The sequence below is a fragment of the Galendromus occidentalis genome, unplaced genomic scaffold (genome assembly GCF_000255335.2).
Source record: "Galendromus occidentalis unplaced genomic scaffold, Mocc_1.1 scf7180000077348, whole genome shotgun sequence".
NCBI lineage: Eukaryota > Metazoa > Arthropoda > Arachnida > Mesostigmata > Phytoseiidae > Galendromus > Galendromus occidentalis.
In genome coordinates, this window is record NW_003805336.1 from 1 (window position 1) to 18672 (window position 18672).

The window sequence follows — 18672 nt, forward strand, 5'->3', positions numbered from 1 at the left end:
TGCAGCCCACCAAGCGCTCCCTCAGAATGAGGTATTCCGCACGGATATGATGAAGATTGGTGGTGATTCCTGGTGAATGGAGACATTTTGATTTGTGAATCCACGCTATGAGCAACTTCGTGAAATAGTTCCGCCCATCGAGGATTATCGGATATTTTTCACCGAACGACAGATCACCGGACTTGATCAATCCTGACTTACAACGTAGGATTCCATGTTCATCGACCATCGGATTGTAGAGATAAAGCTTGCTCGTTTTCGGTAGCTTTCTCCCTCCACTGGCGACTTCTGTCGGGAAATCCATTTGCTGTAGATTCCTTATAAGTGCTCTCTCTGCGTCAAGATATTCCTCGACCTGAACGGGAATGTCCATAGACAAATCCCTCTTGCGAGCTTTCTGGAAAACCCTCCTGACGTAAGCCAGCGATCTCACCGCTTTCGGCCACGATGAAAAGTGCTTCTCCTTGAGCAGAGACGACGACACCTTTGGCAAAGCCGTGACATGCAGGATGTCTGTTTCTGCGACGTTGCCATGCTTTGCCTCTGCTATTGCCTCCGCGAATTCTTCTTTGCCAATGCGGATCGGGTCCGGCAACTTTTGCTCTTTTAGCCACGAAGGTCCATTCAACCAGAACTCGACACTTTCCCTCGACTCCAGTGAGTTGCCTCTGCTGAGCAAATCAGCCGGGTTGGACTTCGTGGCCACATAGCGCCACTGATCCGGCGTTGAGAACCTCTGGATCTCGGTGATCCTGTTGGCGACGAAAGTTCGCCATTCCGATGGCCTGTCCCTCGTCCAACCGACCACAGCACTATTATCCACCCAGTAAACCGCCTTTTGACTGTGTTTCCGAGTGCCGGTCTGAGCTTCTCAACCAGGCGACAGCTGACTAGAGCTGCCATCAGCTCCAAACGATGGATATTCCAATTGGCCTTGTTCGGCGCAACCTTCGCTTTCGCCATGAGGAACTTGATTTCCGGATCGCCGTCCTGGAAGAACTCCTTGAGATATATGACCGCCCCGTAAGCGACTTTCGACGCATCAGAGAACGCGTGGATTTCTGTCCGCCTGGGGAGTCTGTCGATCCTCGCGTTTGTTCGGCTAACGAGGATTCGATCCGCAGACTTGAGCTGCCGAACGAACTCTCCGTAGAGCTCACGATGTTTTGCGTTGAGACGATCGTCCCATTGAACTTTGTCCTGCCACATCATTTGAAACAGCACTCTGGCATGTATCGAAATCGGACAGATTATTCCGAGAGGATCGTAGATTTGAGCCAACCCTGAGAGCAGCGAACGCTTGCTCGGTTTCGCATCGTTGAAACATCTGTTGGCGTTGGTTACGAAAACACCAAGTGCGTCCGTAACCTGACACCAGCGTATCCCCAGGAATCGAAAGTCTGGTTCGGCGCTCCGAATCGACACTGTCTCATCGGAGAACGCTTGCCTCATTCCTTCCGCCACTTCTTCCGAATTGGTAGCCCATTTCTTCAGCGGGAAGTGCCCGCTTCGGAAAATTTCGACGCATCGTTGTATCTTTGTTAATGCTGTCTCTTGGTTAACACTACCGAAACTCAAATCATCCATGTAACATGAGAACTGCAGCTCATTGATGAACTCAGTCTCAGACGGCCGACGAGTCTTCTCGCCATCCAGATGGAATTTGAGGCCTGCTTGGTATAACCATGGGCTAGCGGAAGTCCCGAAATCCAATCTTTTCGACCAGAACTCCTTGATAGGAGCTCCGGCGTTTCTTGAGACTCCGGGCCGATAGTAGTATCTGAGGAACGTTCGGTGTGATCGATCGATTTCAAACTGATGATATGCTTTCTCCACATCCGCCACGACGGCAATGGGAGACTCTCGAAATTTCGTGAGCACGAGGAGAATGTTCTGGAGTAGGTTGTATCCTGTTATCAGAACGTCGTTTAATGAAGCCAGATCCTTCGAACGACAACCTGCATCCTTGACAATCCTCAACTTGAAGCCCCTAGGTGACCCTTGGTCGGGTTTCTTGACCACCTGGAGTGGTAGATAATGCACGAATTCTCCCGGCTTCCGTTTCGGAGCCAGCTCGGCATAGCCCTCCTTGATGTATTTCTCCATCTCTTCGTCGATCGCCTCGAGAACTTCTTTGGAACTCCGCGAAATGAGCGAGTTCAATCTGTTGATAGCAATCTTTTCATTGTCGCCTAGCGACTGGAGATTTTCGTTGAAGATGAGCTTAAGTCGATATCTCCCATCTTTGTTCCTCGAGATGTTTGCCTTGAACAACTCATCCAGGCTTGCATCTCTGCTGCAGTTTCGTTTCTGCTGGCGGTTCGACCCCAAGTAGCTCAGTCTCGAACAAGAACTCAATGTCTCGTTCTGTTTTCGAGTTTTCCCGAGCCTCGGTGGTGGATTTCAGTGACTGTTGTTGCTGTTGAGTTGACGCCGACGACTGGAGTGCACACACGACGTTGGTGAACGGACTGAGCGGCGCCTTTCTCCGAAGGTCGAACCACCGAGTCTTGTTTCAGTGCCATCAGCCGTCCCTCCGACCGCGACTCGTTGAGCCATATTTGACCCAGGTCATCTGTGCCGAGGAGGATGTCAATCTCCTTGAATTCGGGATCCTCAACGAGATCTGCGAATTCGCTGATTCCGCCCAGCCGCTCAGCTGGAGGGAAGATTGAGTCCGTGATCACTGGAATGCCAAGGCATTCGACGGGAATGGATTCTTGAGGAGCAAATCTGCTCGTGAGATTGATCCTATAACACAGATATTCCCTAACTTCTGACGCTCGTCCACCGAGCGTGTGATTGATGAGTTGCTCCCTATTGACCACTGTAGCTTTGAGAGCTTTCGCTAAGCGGTTCGTTACGTACGACCTTTGACTTCCGCTGTCTATCATTAATCTACGCAGACGGAATCCCTTCTCCGTGACGACATTGGCGTAGCCAGTAGCGAGGTTGGAACTTTTTGAAATCCGGTGCGTCACATTGGCGATACCTTCTGGTTCGGGAGCGACCGTTCCGGTTGCCAATACGGTGACATTCATCATCGTTGACGTCTGACCATCGTTCGAACTACACTCTTTTACGCAGAGCAACGAATGGTGCGCACCGCTGCAGTGCTTGCACTTAGTCTTTATCCTGCATTTTGCAGCTGTGTGATTCCTCCGGAGGCACTTCGCGCACGCGTTTGCATTCCGCACGGTGTCTGCCCTCTCGTAGTTAGTCAAGACTTTCTTACACTTGGCAGACGAGTGATTATTTAGATTACAGAAGATGCATGAGTGATCTCCTGCGGACTGTATCCCAAAGAACGCGTGATTATCCCCGGCTTCTTTTCTGCTGAAGTTCCCCGGCTTGCTCTTGGCACTGAATTTATCGCGCGGAAAATTAGAATCCGAGCTTGTCCTAGCGATAGAAGGAGCTAACCTGATCCTACTCTCTTTGCTAGAAACTTGAGGAGAGCTTCCAACTGTTTAACCGCCTCGTCGGTCTCCGACACCTCGTGAACTCGGAGAAACGAATCCCTGACTGAGCTCGGTAGGTTATCCAAGACCATTGGCAAAATCATGATCGCGGCCCCAGCGAAACCACCCTCGAGAGAAGATTGAAGAGCTTTGATGCTTTGTGATAGAGACGGAACCACTACGTGCCACTTATCTGGGATCCTGAAGTTCTTCGTTGAGCAGGTCTTGATGATATCAGCGGCGTACGCGTACTGTGCCGAAAACACACTTCCGTATTCTTCCTTGATGATTGACAGCGCTGTGTCGTAGAGTTCCTCCTTCAGTTGTAGATGAGCGATGGCCTTCAACGCGTTCCCGGACAGACAACTTTTCAGTTTCTCGAACTTATCAAGTTTGTTGACACGATCACTGACGGCTGACTCGAATAGTCCGTACCACTCTTGGAACTTTTTGGCATCGCCAGAGAAACTCGGAATTTTCTTCTCCTTCTTCACGACAATGTCTTTGGTGAGCACCATTTGCGCCGAGCCCTCGGTCGTCGACGAGTTCGCCATACTAGCCGCTCTTCCACGCTCCCTGGCCCTGATTCTCTCTCTGAAGACTTCCACCACACTGAGAGCCCGAGATGTTTTTTCTTCGTACTCGATGCACCTCTCGTTCCACTCGTCACGCTGCTTCTGCTCATCCGCTGTCTGTGGGGTCTTCATGAGCGCACTTATCAGCTCGTTGAGATGGTTTAGTCGACCCTGGAGATCAGACAGCGTTCGATCCTCGAACAGGATGTCTTCCATCGATGGGTCATTGGTTGACTTTTTCCACTCCGCCACTGTCTTGCAGTGAACGGTTACTCTCGCCCGGATGTGAGTTCTCTTCGAGGTTAGTTCTTCATATGTATCGACACGAGCGTCGCTTTTCAACGCAACGATCGGCGCCATCCTGCCCCTCGTGAGCTTCTTTTGATAGATTTACCGCTTTGGCTCCTCAACGACGGATTTTGATGGCGCTTTCCGAGCTTTGGTGGATGCGGCTCGCGATGATGATTTGCACTTTCACTTTTGATCTGACACCAAATTGTGTTGCATGCAATTAGGGGACCTGGTTATAGTCGCGAACTGAACTCGGGCCCTAGGCAACACGTCAGGATTTCCGAGCTTCGGCTCGTTGAACGTTTGAGGTCGCGAAGCGCCAAAGATACTGGGGCTCTGGATACGAGCTGCTCGTTCCGCTACCTCTGTTTTTCCTTCTGTTTTTCTCTGTTCGCGCGCCTCTAGATGGCTGCGCCGCGACGTCGCAGTGGTGACGTCACGCGAGACCGACAGTACCTGACGCGGTTACCGGGGGACCCGAAGTTACAGATATTTATTAGTCATTGGCATAGTATTCCCAGGACATAAATAACGCACACTAGATTCCCAGATCACTACGCTGCTGAATCACGGATACATCCCGTCTTTCGGAGGGAAACCCCGAGGGCGCCCTCAGACGGTAGCTCTCGTAATCTCATCTCTGCGCGCTTCCAATATCTCGTCTGGAGCGCATGTGACAGGGACAGCGAAACAGTCACGATCAGCTCAGAACAAGGAGCTCAGAAAATCGTACGGAACAAACTCCAGCCGCGACGGGTAAGAGCACAAGTTTCGGTCAAGAAGACAACTGCGACCCGGTCTGGAAGAAATGACGGCGAGTGTACGGAAATACATTGCTCGCAGAATCGAGAAAAGTCTCTCCGGGAAAGCTGCTTTCGCCGGCCCCCGTACTCAACTTGTCTGTTTGTTTTGTGTTCGTTCTGCGCACGACAGAACATTCTTCTGTTGGAACAGCAAATGAATCCTCAGGAACAGCAGCAGCACCAGCGGCAGCTAACAAGAAGGTCACACCACTTTTGACACACGCAGCATTTTTCGGACTGAGCACCAGTGAGGGACGACTTGCAAAGTAGGTTCAGGAGGGAAAGCCTGACTCCAAGCAACGGATTACAGATGGCGTCCTCCCAAACTGCACTCACAGAGGAATTCAATCGAACGAATAACGATAATCCATGGACGCGAATTGAATATTCAAAAGTCCCCGGGAGTAATGCTCGCTTGCAGCTGCCGGGCTCCATTTCACTTCGCTCACTGAAGGAAAACTTCCATCGCTCGGGATAAGCCGAATCTCGAGATGTGGGAACATACTTACGGAGGGGGGAAAAGACAACGGAATTTATGTCTGAGCTGCATCCTTTCGAGCGAATCTTCGTCTTACGACGTGCAGCATAAGACCCTCCGAAATAACGTATGTACGTAAGTGTGACCTTGCTGTTTTGAGAGGTCTCTTGAGGTATGACCTGGATTGTTCGGGAGCTGTTTGTTCCTGAACGTGTGTTTCTTTTTCTCTCCAGCCAGCGCCTCCGAGAATTAAACGGATCTCATTCGGGGTCTCGGTTCTCCTCCTGCAAGCGCGAGGAACGTCGTGGAAAAGGGCAAGCAAGTTCCGAAAGTAGCGATCTCGATCGGGAAAGGCTGTCATTCCAGGCCGTGGGCGGATTTTTTCTTGTTCGAGTTCGACGCGATTGCTCGATCGATGGTTGAGTTTCGAATGAGGACCCTCCCTAATTTGCTCCCAGGCACTCGACCCCGTTCCGAGGTGACGCGTGTGGAGGAACTCGATCAATGGCGGTGCCTCGCTCCGTACGGCCGCGGTCTTTGGGATTTCTCCCCGAATTTCTCTCCATTTCTCGCACGCGTCGTGCTAAAGCATGCAAAACGAATTGGAGCGAATCTTATCTGGCGTTCGTGACTTTCTCTCCACGGCTTCCTCGTTCGAGCTGATCATCTACCAGACGCTGCCCCCGTCGACATCGGATTCGACATCCGGCAACGTGTCGTTATCCTCGAGGACGTCGACTGTAGCTGTGAATTGTATTTGACCTTTCCAGTTCACAACAGAGAGTAACTCATGGGACTCGTGAGCGCTTCCCGTTCTACCCGAGGCACAACGAAGACAAATTACAGTAGCAGCGGAGACGCGATATTTTTCCTCCTTATTCTCCCTCGCTCATGCAGCAGCATCGGCTCGCTCTCGAAAAATGCGCTCGCTTCCGGCGAGCAAAAAACATCGCTCCGCGCAAGGCATCAACGCAACAAGACGAATGGCATAGCTCACGACTAAATTGAATTCACTTCACGCCAAAAGCCCAAATTGAATCGCCGAGCTCAGACAAACTCGACAGCAGATGGCTGTGCGCCAGTCGAGGCTGCAGTTCCGTGCATGCGATCGGTTGCATTGTTTGACTCTCCACGTTTTCGATCGATTCTTCATTTATCCTCTTCGATCAGATCATATCCGCTCGACCCCTCAATGAGGATCCGCCATTTCCGAAGCCTCGGCAATTATGCATTCTTCGCCAATCGTTCCATGCATCTCTTAAATCCTTTATGCTTCATACGAGGCTGGAACTTTTTATAGTATCACGTCCTCCGTATTTTATGGGCGTGTCATCACTCTTGGCAACGAGGGTGAAAGTGGCGGTGGATTGCGAGCAACCCTACACGCGATCGAGAGCGCTGTTAGAAAATAGAGCTCCGCGGTCTAGATCGACGTGTCGGAGAACCCGACCGAATATATTGTCAATATATTTCCGAAATCGTCACGTTCGACGCATATCTGAATGGAAGCGCTGTGACACGGAAGTCCGCGAACTGCACCGGGAAACTTCAGCGAGGGGGAAATCTTTGCAGAACTTCAGCAAGGGTGAAGTATCTTCGGAACTTCAGCAAGGGTGAAGTATCTTCGGAACTTCAGCAAGGGTGAAGTATCTTCGGCACTTCAGCAAGGGAAAAAAAATATCTTCGGAGCTCTAGCAAGGAAGAAAATATCTTTGGAACTTCAGACTTCAGCAAGGGGGAAAATCTCTTCGGAACTTCAGCGAAGGAAGAAGATATCTTCGGAATTTCATTAAGGGGGAAAACACATTCGGAACTCAATCTCGCCCAAATTTTTCCCTATTCCCAGTTCAGCTGCTCGGCCTGCAGAAGGACCTCAAGACGTGCTGAAAGAGGAATCGCTTTGCTGATAGGGGAACTGGTTCGTCACGCGGGGTGAACCCGATCATCCCTTCAGAGTTTCCGTGGAAATCTCTGGACAGGGCTCCTCCACTGCTGCTCTGCGTGTTCCTATAGGAAGTCATCGCGATCCCCCAGTGAGCTCGGCTGCTCGCCTCGCGTACCTCCTACGCGAACTTACACGTCGTCAGATGCAACTGTCGTCGCCGTCTGCCCGCCCCGCGTCAGAAGCGGCCCGGCCAAATTAAGCCACAACGACCGACCAGACGAGCGTCCAAACAAGCGGAGGGGCAACCACGCTATCTTTGTCCCGCTCTTATCCTGGAGGAGTTTGGCTCGCTGGGCTTACTGGTCGTCCGACGGGTCGGCGAGTCAGCTCGCAGGTAAATCGAGATCCGGGTGAGCCCCCGAACGACGTTGGGCTTGTATGTTGTTTATGATAGCTCTCCCTCATGCCGCGGCTCGTTCGATCCGTCTCATTGTACCTACGTACGCGAGTCCTATGAGACTGTCCCGGACTTCATATAATTAGGATCTCGCTCAGTCAGTCGGTGCTTCCCCGTGCCGAGGAGGTCCGCTCACTGTCCTTGCGGCACGCGTAATGATTCCTTCCCGACTCGTGCCACCTGAGCCTGCAGGTACATATCGGAATATCCTCGGATTCGAGGCTGCGACATCGGGAGACGATCGGCAGGCCTTCGAGATCTATTTCGTTTCATGGAGACTGCTCTTTTTAGGTGAACTATAAGCTCATCATTCCGCTTGATCGGTGCACCCATTGTTCCACGCAAGCGTGAGCATGCATTGATTCGAGAACGTTGTGAAGTGAATGTTGAATCACTTTTAGAAGATTCACGGACATGAACTATCCAGAAGTTGTCGACAATGATGTCAGCTGATTGTTCCGATTTCTGTAAATGGCTCCAGTGGAGTCGAACGGAACAGTTCCTATTCTATTTGAATAGTCATTCATTCACCGACTCTTCCACTCGATCAGCCAATCAGTCAGTCAGGCGGCCCGACAATCGATCGGCACCCCTAGGCAGGAGAGCAGATGCTGGGCCTGCTCCGATGGATTTCGGCTACAAGTTCTCTCAATGGGAACGGCAGCTTATCTTCGTCGTGCTTGAGTGGTGACGTGTATCGGCGGCGAGAACAGGAATGCGGAGACGTACGTAGCTGCTCACTTCGCCTGTTGTATGACGACGCGGATCTACTGAGCGACTAGACGTTGCCAGACTCGTTGCCTCCTCCCATGGCGGCGGCGGCGGCAGCTTGCTTGCTAGTGGAACTCGACTTGACAAACTCTGCTGTACCAATTTGGCTTGACAAACTAGAGCTCGCGGAGCCGGCGTAAAGTACTCGCCGTCAACTCGAGTCCACAAACTCTCAGTGGACCAATCTAGAGTTCCTTCGCTAGAGCCGGGTCGGACCTTTTACAGGACGTATCTGAGTCTGTCTACTTCCAGCTCAGTAACTTTTGACCTTTCGGTGACCCAGAAGCGAGGGGAATTCCCTGGTCTGGCTGAGATTCTCAAGCGACTCCGAGATGGCGTTTGAACCAGGTATCCTCTGAACGGCTGGGTATCCGGCTGGGCGAGGCTCGCTTCTCGGAACTGACTGAGACCCAGAACAGCGAGCCTTAATTCGGAAGGAAGGGATGAAGAGAAGCGAACGCTTTCCGTTTAGCGCAGTAAACAATGTTTGAGTGTTAACAAACGAGGGCGGGCCCGTGGTAGATTAGCGAGCTGGTAAACTTCGGTGAGGTAATGCAAGCTGGCAAACACTGGCAAAAGCCAGAAGTCGTTTGTTGCTGGCATGTTTTGATCATTCCGGAGCTCGTTCCGGTTACTCTTTCCGCTAAGTGGTCGGTATGAAACAGTGCCCGCCATCACAATGCACCTAACGGCAAAAGACAAAGCAAACTTCCAGCGCACTCGCTGTTTGAGCCAAAGCCCATCTGCGCGAGTACATCTGATCATATCAATGAATAGACCCCCCACCCCCTCCCGCCCCCGACGGAGTCTTCCTCCCAGTAGCGAACTCAAGGGAGTCAGTGGGATAGCTGCATTTCCAGCGGAGCCCGAAATTTTTTTCCGAAGGGAATGGAATCCATAACATTGCTTTCGAGTCGCTGGGAGATGTCTTGGAGCTCAGAAGGCGGATAAAATATTCTCCTCTTAGAAGCTCGCTGTATGAGAGGACGTATTCTACGGGGAAAAATCGAGACATATCTTGACTTTCTTACGAGTTCATCCTCCCACGGCACATTTCATCCGCGGAGGAGGTGAAATTCAAGATGCTCCCAGCTCCAGGAATATTCGATCCCTACCATGGGCTTCGCTGTCCTGCATTTCATGGCCTGCCGCAGCGGGTTATATTCATACGGTTCGTCGTATTACGATTCGCCTCTCGCGACGGACAGATCCCTCAATTCACGCCAGATCTATTCTTCACAGAACTTCCGAACGCCTCGACCGCCGTCAGCACTTTCTGACTCGTAGTCAAGACATAGCGAGCGCGAGTGATGGATGTTCGCGCGGTGGAAATAATAGCAGTACATTCCTCAAAACACTGAATCCGCCGGTATTCTCGGACGTCATGCATAGGAGCCAGGATAAAAGATTTGCCGCCAATGGGATTCCGAGAAATCACTCGCTCAATAGTCGCTCGAAAAAATTGAGTCCAGACATCGCGAAACCCTCCGCAGATCACGAACCCCGCCAGAAATACAGAAGACCAGCGGCGTGATTCTCCGTGAAATCGCTTAATCATGACCGAATAAATGTAGAAGAGTCTCATTACATGCTCTGAACGTCGGAATACATGATTCCGCCGACATTAGACCTCAACGGTTTCGAACAATTATTCCCTTTGAATCGTCTGACACAGCGGGGAGGTCCCGATGAACAGCCACCTAATTCATACGAGCCCCGCCGGACCTTGATCGTCCTGGTTTCTCTACATTCGGAGGATGAACCGATTTTTTTCTTTTCCTTCCCGAAAAACCAGAATCTTCACGTACCTGAGTTCGTTTAGAATACGCGTTGCTGAGAAGAATCAGATGGAACGGTGAGAGGTCCACGTGACGAGGAGAGTTCGTCCTCCCAAAGACCACTGAGCTCTGATGAGGTTCTCGATATTTAGGATAAACGTAGGTACGTCTATGGAACAGTTCAGTCAGAGATCCTCGTTGGTGGCCTCGAAACGACGATGACGACTGCGATCCTTGACTAGAACACCAGTGGGCTTGATCGTTCTCGATCCGCGTTTCGCCGATCAGCTGTTCGAGCCACAGCTGACGACAACACTCTCTGATTCGCTTGCCTCTGTACCACGGCGGTCTGCCCGCGAATTCTTCCCAAACGCCGTCTCGTCGTTACGATTCGAATTTTGTTCGTCACCAGCGACACCACCACAACCACCACCACCACCACAATCAATAACGACAGTGACAACAATAGACTTGACACCAGCAGCTAGAGCAGCGCGAACTTCAATAGAGCCCTCCACGCCCAAACTCGGGTCCTCCGCCTCTTCCTCCCGGTCCTCTTCTCTATGCACTTATCGAACTGGGCCCTCACGGCAGCAGTTCGTCTCTGCCACCGCTATTTCCGTACGGACTAGACGACTGGCTCGAAGCTAGAACTCTCGTAGAGCTGCCGATTCCGGCGTTCGATTCGCGGCGAACTGTGCACTATGCTCCGAGGAAGAACACTGCGATGCTCAGCTCGATCTCCACTGGCTGGATATTTTCCTAGCGAGCTACCCGATCGGCCAGAGAGCGAGCACAGGATCTCTGGATCTCTTCGGTGTCGACGTGCGCGGTCGTCACTTCACTTGCACACCGATCGGCTGTCTTGCCGATCGACCGACCGACCGACTGACCAATCGAACAAGAATTCGACGGTTGTCAGACTGACGTTCCAATGATCGCTCGCCCGCCCGCCCGGCGAATCGAACAATTGACCGAGGGAGCGATAAACCGATTGATTGACTGGCCGATCGGCTGACTGATTGACTAACTAACTGACCGACTGGCAGCGAGAGCAGAGCAGTATTCGGTGAGACAACGAGCACACCGTCCGTTGTTGATGTTGTGCTTGTTGTGGTCCTCGCCGTCTTCTCCGCCGTCGAACAACTAGGAGGCTGAAAGCTTGCGTGCTCGGCGTACTAGATGCGTGCCCGAATTTTCTTCTGCCGGCTCGAACTGCCTGCCTAGCTGCCTGTCTGCCCGTCGCCTTTTCGGAGCACCCGTGACGGCACGACGGACGTCCACTTGCTTCTTCTCTGCTAACTTGCTCCGCTCGCTCGCTTGGTGGCTGGCTGCCTGGCGGGCTGGCTCGCTGGATAGCCGACTGGCTGGTCGCTTGCCCTCGCAAGAAGCCCTCAGCCGTCGGCATACCCTTACCCATCTACCACGGCGGCGGCGGCGGCGGCGGCGGCGAAGAGAAGACGACGGCAGGCTGCGCCGACGACGTCCGTCGTACACCATGAGCAACACACTCACACACTGCGCACGCTCTGAGCGCGGGAAAGAGAGAGCTAGAGAGAAACCGTCTCGGTGTCGTCGTTCGTAGGTCGCCGAGCCTGTAGTCGTCGTAAGGTCCGGTCGCGCATGCGTGGAGCTTGTCAAGAGCTCCGTTTCCGTCGCCTAACTATTCGACGGAAGAGCTTGACAAGAAAAGGGAAAGGGCATCCGCTAGCTGGCCGCATGGCGGATCGTCGTTTGCCACAGGGACAGGTCCTTCCGGAGAGACTCATTCGCTTCGACGGCGCGCTGGTCGCGAGGGCTGAGATGGGCAACTTGTTGGTCAGTTTCGGAACCGCCACTCTCCCTGGAGCTGGACCGCAATAGCTCGAGCTGATCGCTTATGCGTACCACTGACATCACAAAATATGAGTCGACGGCTGTATCTTGATTGCGCGCTGCTCGAGCGCAAGTGTGAGTGAGGCCTTCTTGTGCTTTCGCGCTTGCACATGGCGGGTCGCTGTCGCAAATCGTCGGGAGACATTTGGAAAATCCCTCGTGTGGGTAAACTGATTGACTGACGAAAATTGAGAGATCAGACGACCACGATCGAGCATGGAAAGTACTTCGGAAAGGATCCCGCCGTCCCGTAGGTCGGAGCATTTAATCCAAATTACTCGACGGCGCGACGCCGTTGCCGGTTCGAGCTGACGTCAATCACCGGCCGCTGATCGGAAAAAGCGTCGCCGTCAACTCCAGACCAAGTTTTGGATTCGTTTCAAGAGCGCGGATTTTCGGCCACGAAGACTGTCTGGCGGCGAATATTCCGCTAGATCGAACGGAATCGTTCCTCTTTCGTGAGCTTCCTCTGATTTTTTCCTCGTTCGATGTCGCTCTCGACGCGGCTGCCAGTTCGATTTTCGTCTTCCAATGAAGGAGCGAGATCAGCAGAAGAGGCCGTGAGGTGTTCCTTCGAATCCTGCAATGTCCATCGACAACTCCCGATCGAAGAAAGTGAAAACAAAAATCAGAGCCGACCAGAGCCACAAGCGATGCCGGAACCAAACGAAGCAAGGTCCGAGCATGACTCGGTCAGAGGAACATTTTCATTTGTTGTCCGAACGTGACATCAGTTCAACTCGGTACATACGAGAGCCCTTAGCCAGCTCCCATTAATATCCAATGGGCAGAAAGACCGACTCATTTGAGGAACTCGTTAAGTGGGCTATCGGTTCGTTGTACGGCAACGGTGTCGATCGATGGCGAAGTTCGTCAAAGCGAACGTTCCCCGCAATCAGACGAACTGACCTCCAAGAGGCAGCCTACCGCAAATGGATAGGAACGAGCGCGATATAAAGGAAAGGGAAGCCCGAGTCCCCGAGCGAGCAACTCTCGACAATCAGCCATCCTTCTCGATTCTTCCAAAATCCTACTCCTGGAAGAAACGGCTTTCGGCGTCGGCGTCCTCTTCGAAGTTCAGACGAGGGGATTTGCAGACTAGCTGGAGCTCGAGAATCCACCGAGATAGGAAAGGAGAGATTCTCCAACAGAGGCGATCTCTATTTTCTCTCCGGCAAACAGTGGCTCGGAGAACCGATGCTCGGAACTCCTCGGGGAATACGAGAGACGTGAGGTAGATCCGGACCGGAGAATAATACGCGGGCCCGATGGGCATGAAATCACTTCTTGTCTCGTTAAGGCTCCTTCCTCCGTGCGCGCAGCGTAACCTCGGTCACTACTAGGCACGCTATGCTTGTGATAGACACGTAATTCCTTAACGCTCCATTCGTGGGAATGAGGGATAAGGCGTTTCCTGGGCACGTCACCACCCTCTTTATATGCATTTGATCTTCCAGCACTTTGATGATGTCGGATCTACATATTGAGAGCCTCAGTCCCCCTTCTCCGAAACGCGATCTCAAAGAGAATTATGGATCCAACAGCATTGACCTCTTCATTCACACCGAACACGGGGAAAACTCCGAGGAAGTTTTCGCGACCCCTGTCGCCTTCGTTTGGCTCACGAGCGACTCGTTCGGGGTATCCTGCGAGTCATGGATCCAGGACGCAGCTTGGAAGGCTCCGCTCGGGGTTCCAAGGAGAAGGGGATAACCATTCCCCAAGTTTTTCCTAGAATCGTATACCGCACTCGCTCGTCATTCACGCTGTCTGTGTCTGCCGAATGCGCGGTAGAGCGTATCCAGATTTACGAGCCCGTCCGACGTAAATCACATTTTACACGATAGACCTGGCCATTCTAGCTCACCTCCTCTATCCTCCTGCTGCTGCTGCTGCTGCGTGAGTCGCAACAGCTGACTATAGATACACGAACACTTGGATTGATTGACCTTTGTTTGTAGGCTAGCGACCTTCATGATGGACCAAATGAGCTCTATTGGGATCTCCTAGCAATTGACGATCCGGACTACGAGCGTGATATATCTCAGAGACTCCGAACGTGAGTTCGGCGACTAGGAAACGCTGCTTATCATTGTGTCACTGAAAACCTTCTCACACGAGTGGTCAAGACGATTCTGATTAATTCGACAATCTTGAACAAGCCTGAGTTGTCACTATAATTTTTTCTCTCGGTATTTTTCAATGTGTGAATTTGGGGTATCGAGAACCCTCGCGAGTTGAGGAAAATATATTCACAATTTCGGTACATAGCAGAACGTAGCAGGACATTCCGAGCAGAACGTTTCAATTGGAGATCGGTCCACAATCCACGGCATCGAATCATGTGTCAAGAGTTTCACTTGTCTCGGATTGGCTCTGATCCTCCTTCTCTGCACATGTCTTTCGTGGATAGGTAAAGCCGGGAACATAACAGTTCTTTCAATAGTTAAGAAATCCCGCTCAAACTCACCTGTACGCGTTCTGACTGGATGATATAGGTGCGGTTATCTTGTACTTCCCGCTGTGACTGAACCAGCCCATCATGAGTCCGGGTGAGCTTTTGTGCTGCTGCTGCTGCTGCTACTTGTGTCGCTTCCGCCGCGGTCGGTCCTTCCGTGGCAGAGGAATCTTTCGCCGATTCGACCTCGGAATGTGTCGTCCTTAAAATCCGTCTGGGCGCACTGTGTCAGCTAGGTCCAGCCAACAGGTCGTGGCCATACTTAACTCTGTCCAGCACCTCTGACCTTCTCGCATTGTTGACTCCAACACCTGGCATATTGAAAGCGAGAGTTTAGAAAACATCATCATCATCATCAATATGAGAAGCTCGATCGTCTTTGACGTGTTGCTCGCGGGAATAGATTGGAAGCGATCCAAAAAGAAAAAAGATCGCGCCGGAGACGAGTCCCTCCTCGGGTCGTCGAGCGGAGACAGAAAGAGCGACACAACGAGAAGAGAGACAGATGTATGATGTCAAAACATCGACGACGACGGCGTTTTGAGTTTTGAAGCGCCGCTTAAAGCGAGTTCTACTGCTAGCTGAAGTATTGAGATGCTTGGTGACCAATCCGAGGGAGGCCGATTCGCAAGGAAACCATGGATGCGAAACCAATCAAACCGGAATCATCGATCCATTACCGTCGTGTCCTCCTCCTCCATTCGACCGATTAGTGTGAGGGAACACGAATCCTTCGTCGTGTAAAACTGCCGAGAGTGTCATCAGCTCGAACATTTTTGTGCCCCTCTCGATTCCCGATCTCCCTTTGTTTGGTGGAGACTCGAATAGGAAAGCGGGAATCCCGCTCGAGCTTTCACAGAAAATTTCCGCATCTCTGCTCACTGCTGACCAGATGAAGGTCGAACTTCTTCTCTTCGCTTTCTCTTCTTGAACTTCACTCGCGGCTCGTCCGCGAAGTCATCGCTGATATTGAAGATTTCACCCTTTGTCCTTGTGTATCCGCAGATCGAACAGATCCTTGCTCTTGCATGAAGACGAGCGGAGCTTCTTCAACTTGATTCATTGGATCTGATTATGAAGCGGACGGAATACGGATAAGCGGCGGAGACGAACCAATACAGAATCGGTCTCAAATATTCCAGCAGCTGTATCCGTCCGATGCGGATTCTGTGGCATTCCGGAAACTCCGGAGAGCTGGAAATTCTACGGCCGCATCAGGGTATCGATCCTCGAGCTTAGAGTCCGCCATACCGAGCCCAGCTTCAAAATGAACCCTTTAACGGCGAGAGAGTGAATGATTGTGATTGACCGTTCGCTTACGGGCCATCGAGTGAGGCAAGAGGAAAGAAATTGAAAGTCTTCGCCATCGCAAAGCCGAATTTCTGGCTTCTGAAGGCCGGTCGGTTCGGAGCCTTGAAATCGATGCTCGAATCCGTAAAACTCGAGTATTCGAAGTCGAAGTGCTTTCGGCTTCTACTCTTATCTGAATGATTTTCGTGAGGTGATAACTCGCTCGTACACATCGAGACAGATTGAATCCAGTCGCCTCCGCAGGCCTCGGAAGAAACTTTCAGAAATTAGAATCTACAATCTACACCAGCGCGACTAGAAGCGGCGAACAAAAGGCGCTCGTGAGGCAGATCGAAATTCGAGTTATGGAGCTTCGACTTGAGCTCTCGTTTCTCTGCGTAGACAACTGCCGACTAAATCCGAGTAGGTGCCTTAGTAGAATAAGATACGTGCATATGAGATCAAAGCAGTCGAGAGAAGATATGGACGGGACCCAGGTGATATCGCGCCGACGGCTATCTGCGAAGACGGATCCGACTGGGTGACGTACGAGGAGATCACGCAACTTCTATATCTGTGCCTCGTTCGATGAATATGGCCGAATGAGGGATGCGGGAGGCAATCGTTCTTCATTCACCGATGGAGCATTCTGTGGTCGGCGGTACATCAGAAGCAATAAGTGGGTGGCAAGTCCTCTCCAAAGCGGAATCGCTCTCCCAAGGAGAAAACGGACTCCGAGGGACAAACGAGAGTGAAATTTCCCCACGCTCCGAATTTTCCGATGCTTTCCGCATCAATCGCGGTGGAGATGATGCCAATCATTGGCTCAAAACAGGCAGAGGAGCGGGGAGGTCTGTCACTGAACTTCTCCCGTCTTAATACATATTATGTATATGACGGTCAGTCATTCGCTTTGCATTCGACTAGCCGTGGTAAGCTCTCGGCACCGAACCCTGTGATCGAGCATGTCAGAGTTCCGTGGGAATCCGAGCCCGCCCACGCCCCGACGCGAGAACGGTACCAGACACACTCAAGAGATCTGTTCCCACGGGGGAAAATTGGAAACTCAGCGTTTCCATCTTTAGATCTTACCGTCCCACGAGCAATCGAACTCATAGCGAATTCTCGGCTCGTAGTTCGGAGTATTCTCCGATACCATCGAATTTCCGAATCACACTTGAACTTGAGCTCATTCGTAGAATATCCGATTCTCGGAACGAGGATCGTTCTTCCACCCTCGTTTCCATTCCACCGGATCACCTCCCTGTTACAAGATGCAGGTCGGAGTCTCGGATGGGACGAAGAAAGGAAAGATCCATCCGGACCGAGCATGAATCCTTGCGTACTCTTCAGCCGAAGATCCGAGTATCTTACGGAAAACTTACTTTGTGCGCGATCGCGTGGAGGTTTCACAACGCGGTGGAATCATCGATGCGAGCGATGGAACGAACGAACAATGGAGAGACGGATACAGAAGAATTCACACCTCACACATCGATCAGAGACGAGACGAAACGAACGAGCGAGTCGAAGTTTCCTCGTCTATCGGGGACGAAGTGAACTCGACAAACAAACAACAGCACGCGCGCGCACCGCACTGCGAGGTGGTGAGCCTCCGCAGGAGTCTGTCGACGTCACAGAAAGGGGATAAAAACACCTCTTTCACTTATTTCTGATCACCGTCATCGCCGTCGTCCGCTCTATTCTGGTGCCGGTGACGCTCGGTCGGCAGTCGGCTCGGGGAACACCGGAGACAACGGTTCGCTTCGCAACTTCTGATCCAAGAGACGGACGGCGAGCGACCGCGCACCGAAAGTCCCTCTCGCTCTTAGCGGCCGCTGCGCCGCGATCGGACGAGGAGATTCTGGCGCTTATCATATATTTCTGTCTGATTGAATGATTCTCTTCGGGAATCCGGACGGTCGTCATGAACATCGATTTGGGAACTCGTTGTTTATGGAATCCTGGGTCGTCGCCGGTGTCGCTCGCCGATGTACTAGCGACCTATAAATTTTTCCGACCACTCCAGGACTTCAGCGAGGGACCTTCCCTCGCAGGGACCTCAACGGAGATCCGCGAGCAGAATGAGAATGTAAAATATTTGATTAAAGGTCGTGGCTCCTGAATTGATGGATTTTTTCGTGTTCTCCCGTACGCGTGAGAACCTCCAATTCAGGTCGTATGCACCGAGAGGTGCCATTCGCGTCGGTTCCAGAACGATTAATTATGGATCGGCGTTGAACAGAGACACCATTCGTTACAAAATCGGTAGCACACGACGTCGATATGGAGATGGATCGGTAGTTAGCGTCTCACCGTGTGCGCAGTAGAAATCGAGAGAATGCTTGGTGGACCTCTTCAAGGAAGCTGGTCTGCCATCCGTTCAGGATCCTTTCCACATCTTCTGACTTCGCCCTCGGTTGACATTCTCATCCCCGTTCATATCGACGCATAATAACAAACAGCTTCCCGCTGCTGCGGCCGCCGAACAGTCGGCGGAACAACCTTTACATGAACGAATCGCTTCTATTTTTCTGTCGCGCATCATCC

The 18672-nt window shown here is 51.9% G+C and overlaps 1 protein-coding gene across 1 annotated transcript; it reads right to left on the reverse strand.

The window, feature by feature from the left end:
- Positions 1-10: 10 nt before the first annotated feature.
- Positions 11-4396, reverse strand: LOC100904608 (uncharacterized; the record flags this gene model as incomplete). Its single annotated transcript, XM_003742205.1, has 4 exons — positions 3424-4396; positions 2473-3286; positions 836-2341; positions 11-752 (listed from the first exon to the last, which is right to left on the reverse strand). Coding segments are annotated over exons 1-4 (4035 nt in total), but the record flags the coding sequence as incomplete, so codon positions are not given.
- Positions 4397-18672: the final 14276 nt, after the last annotated feature.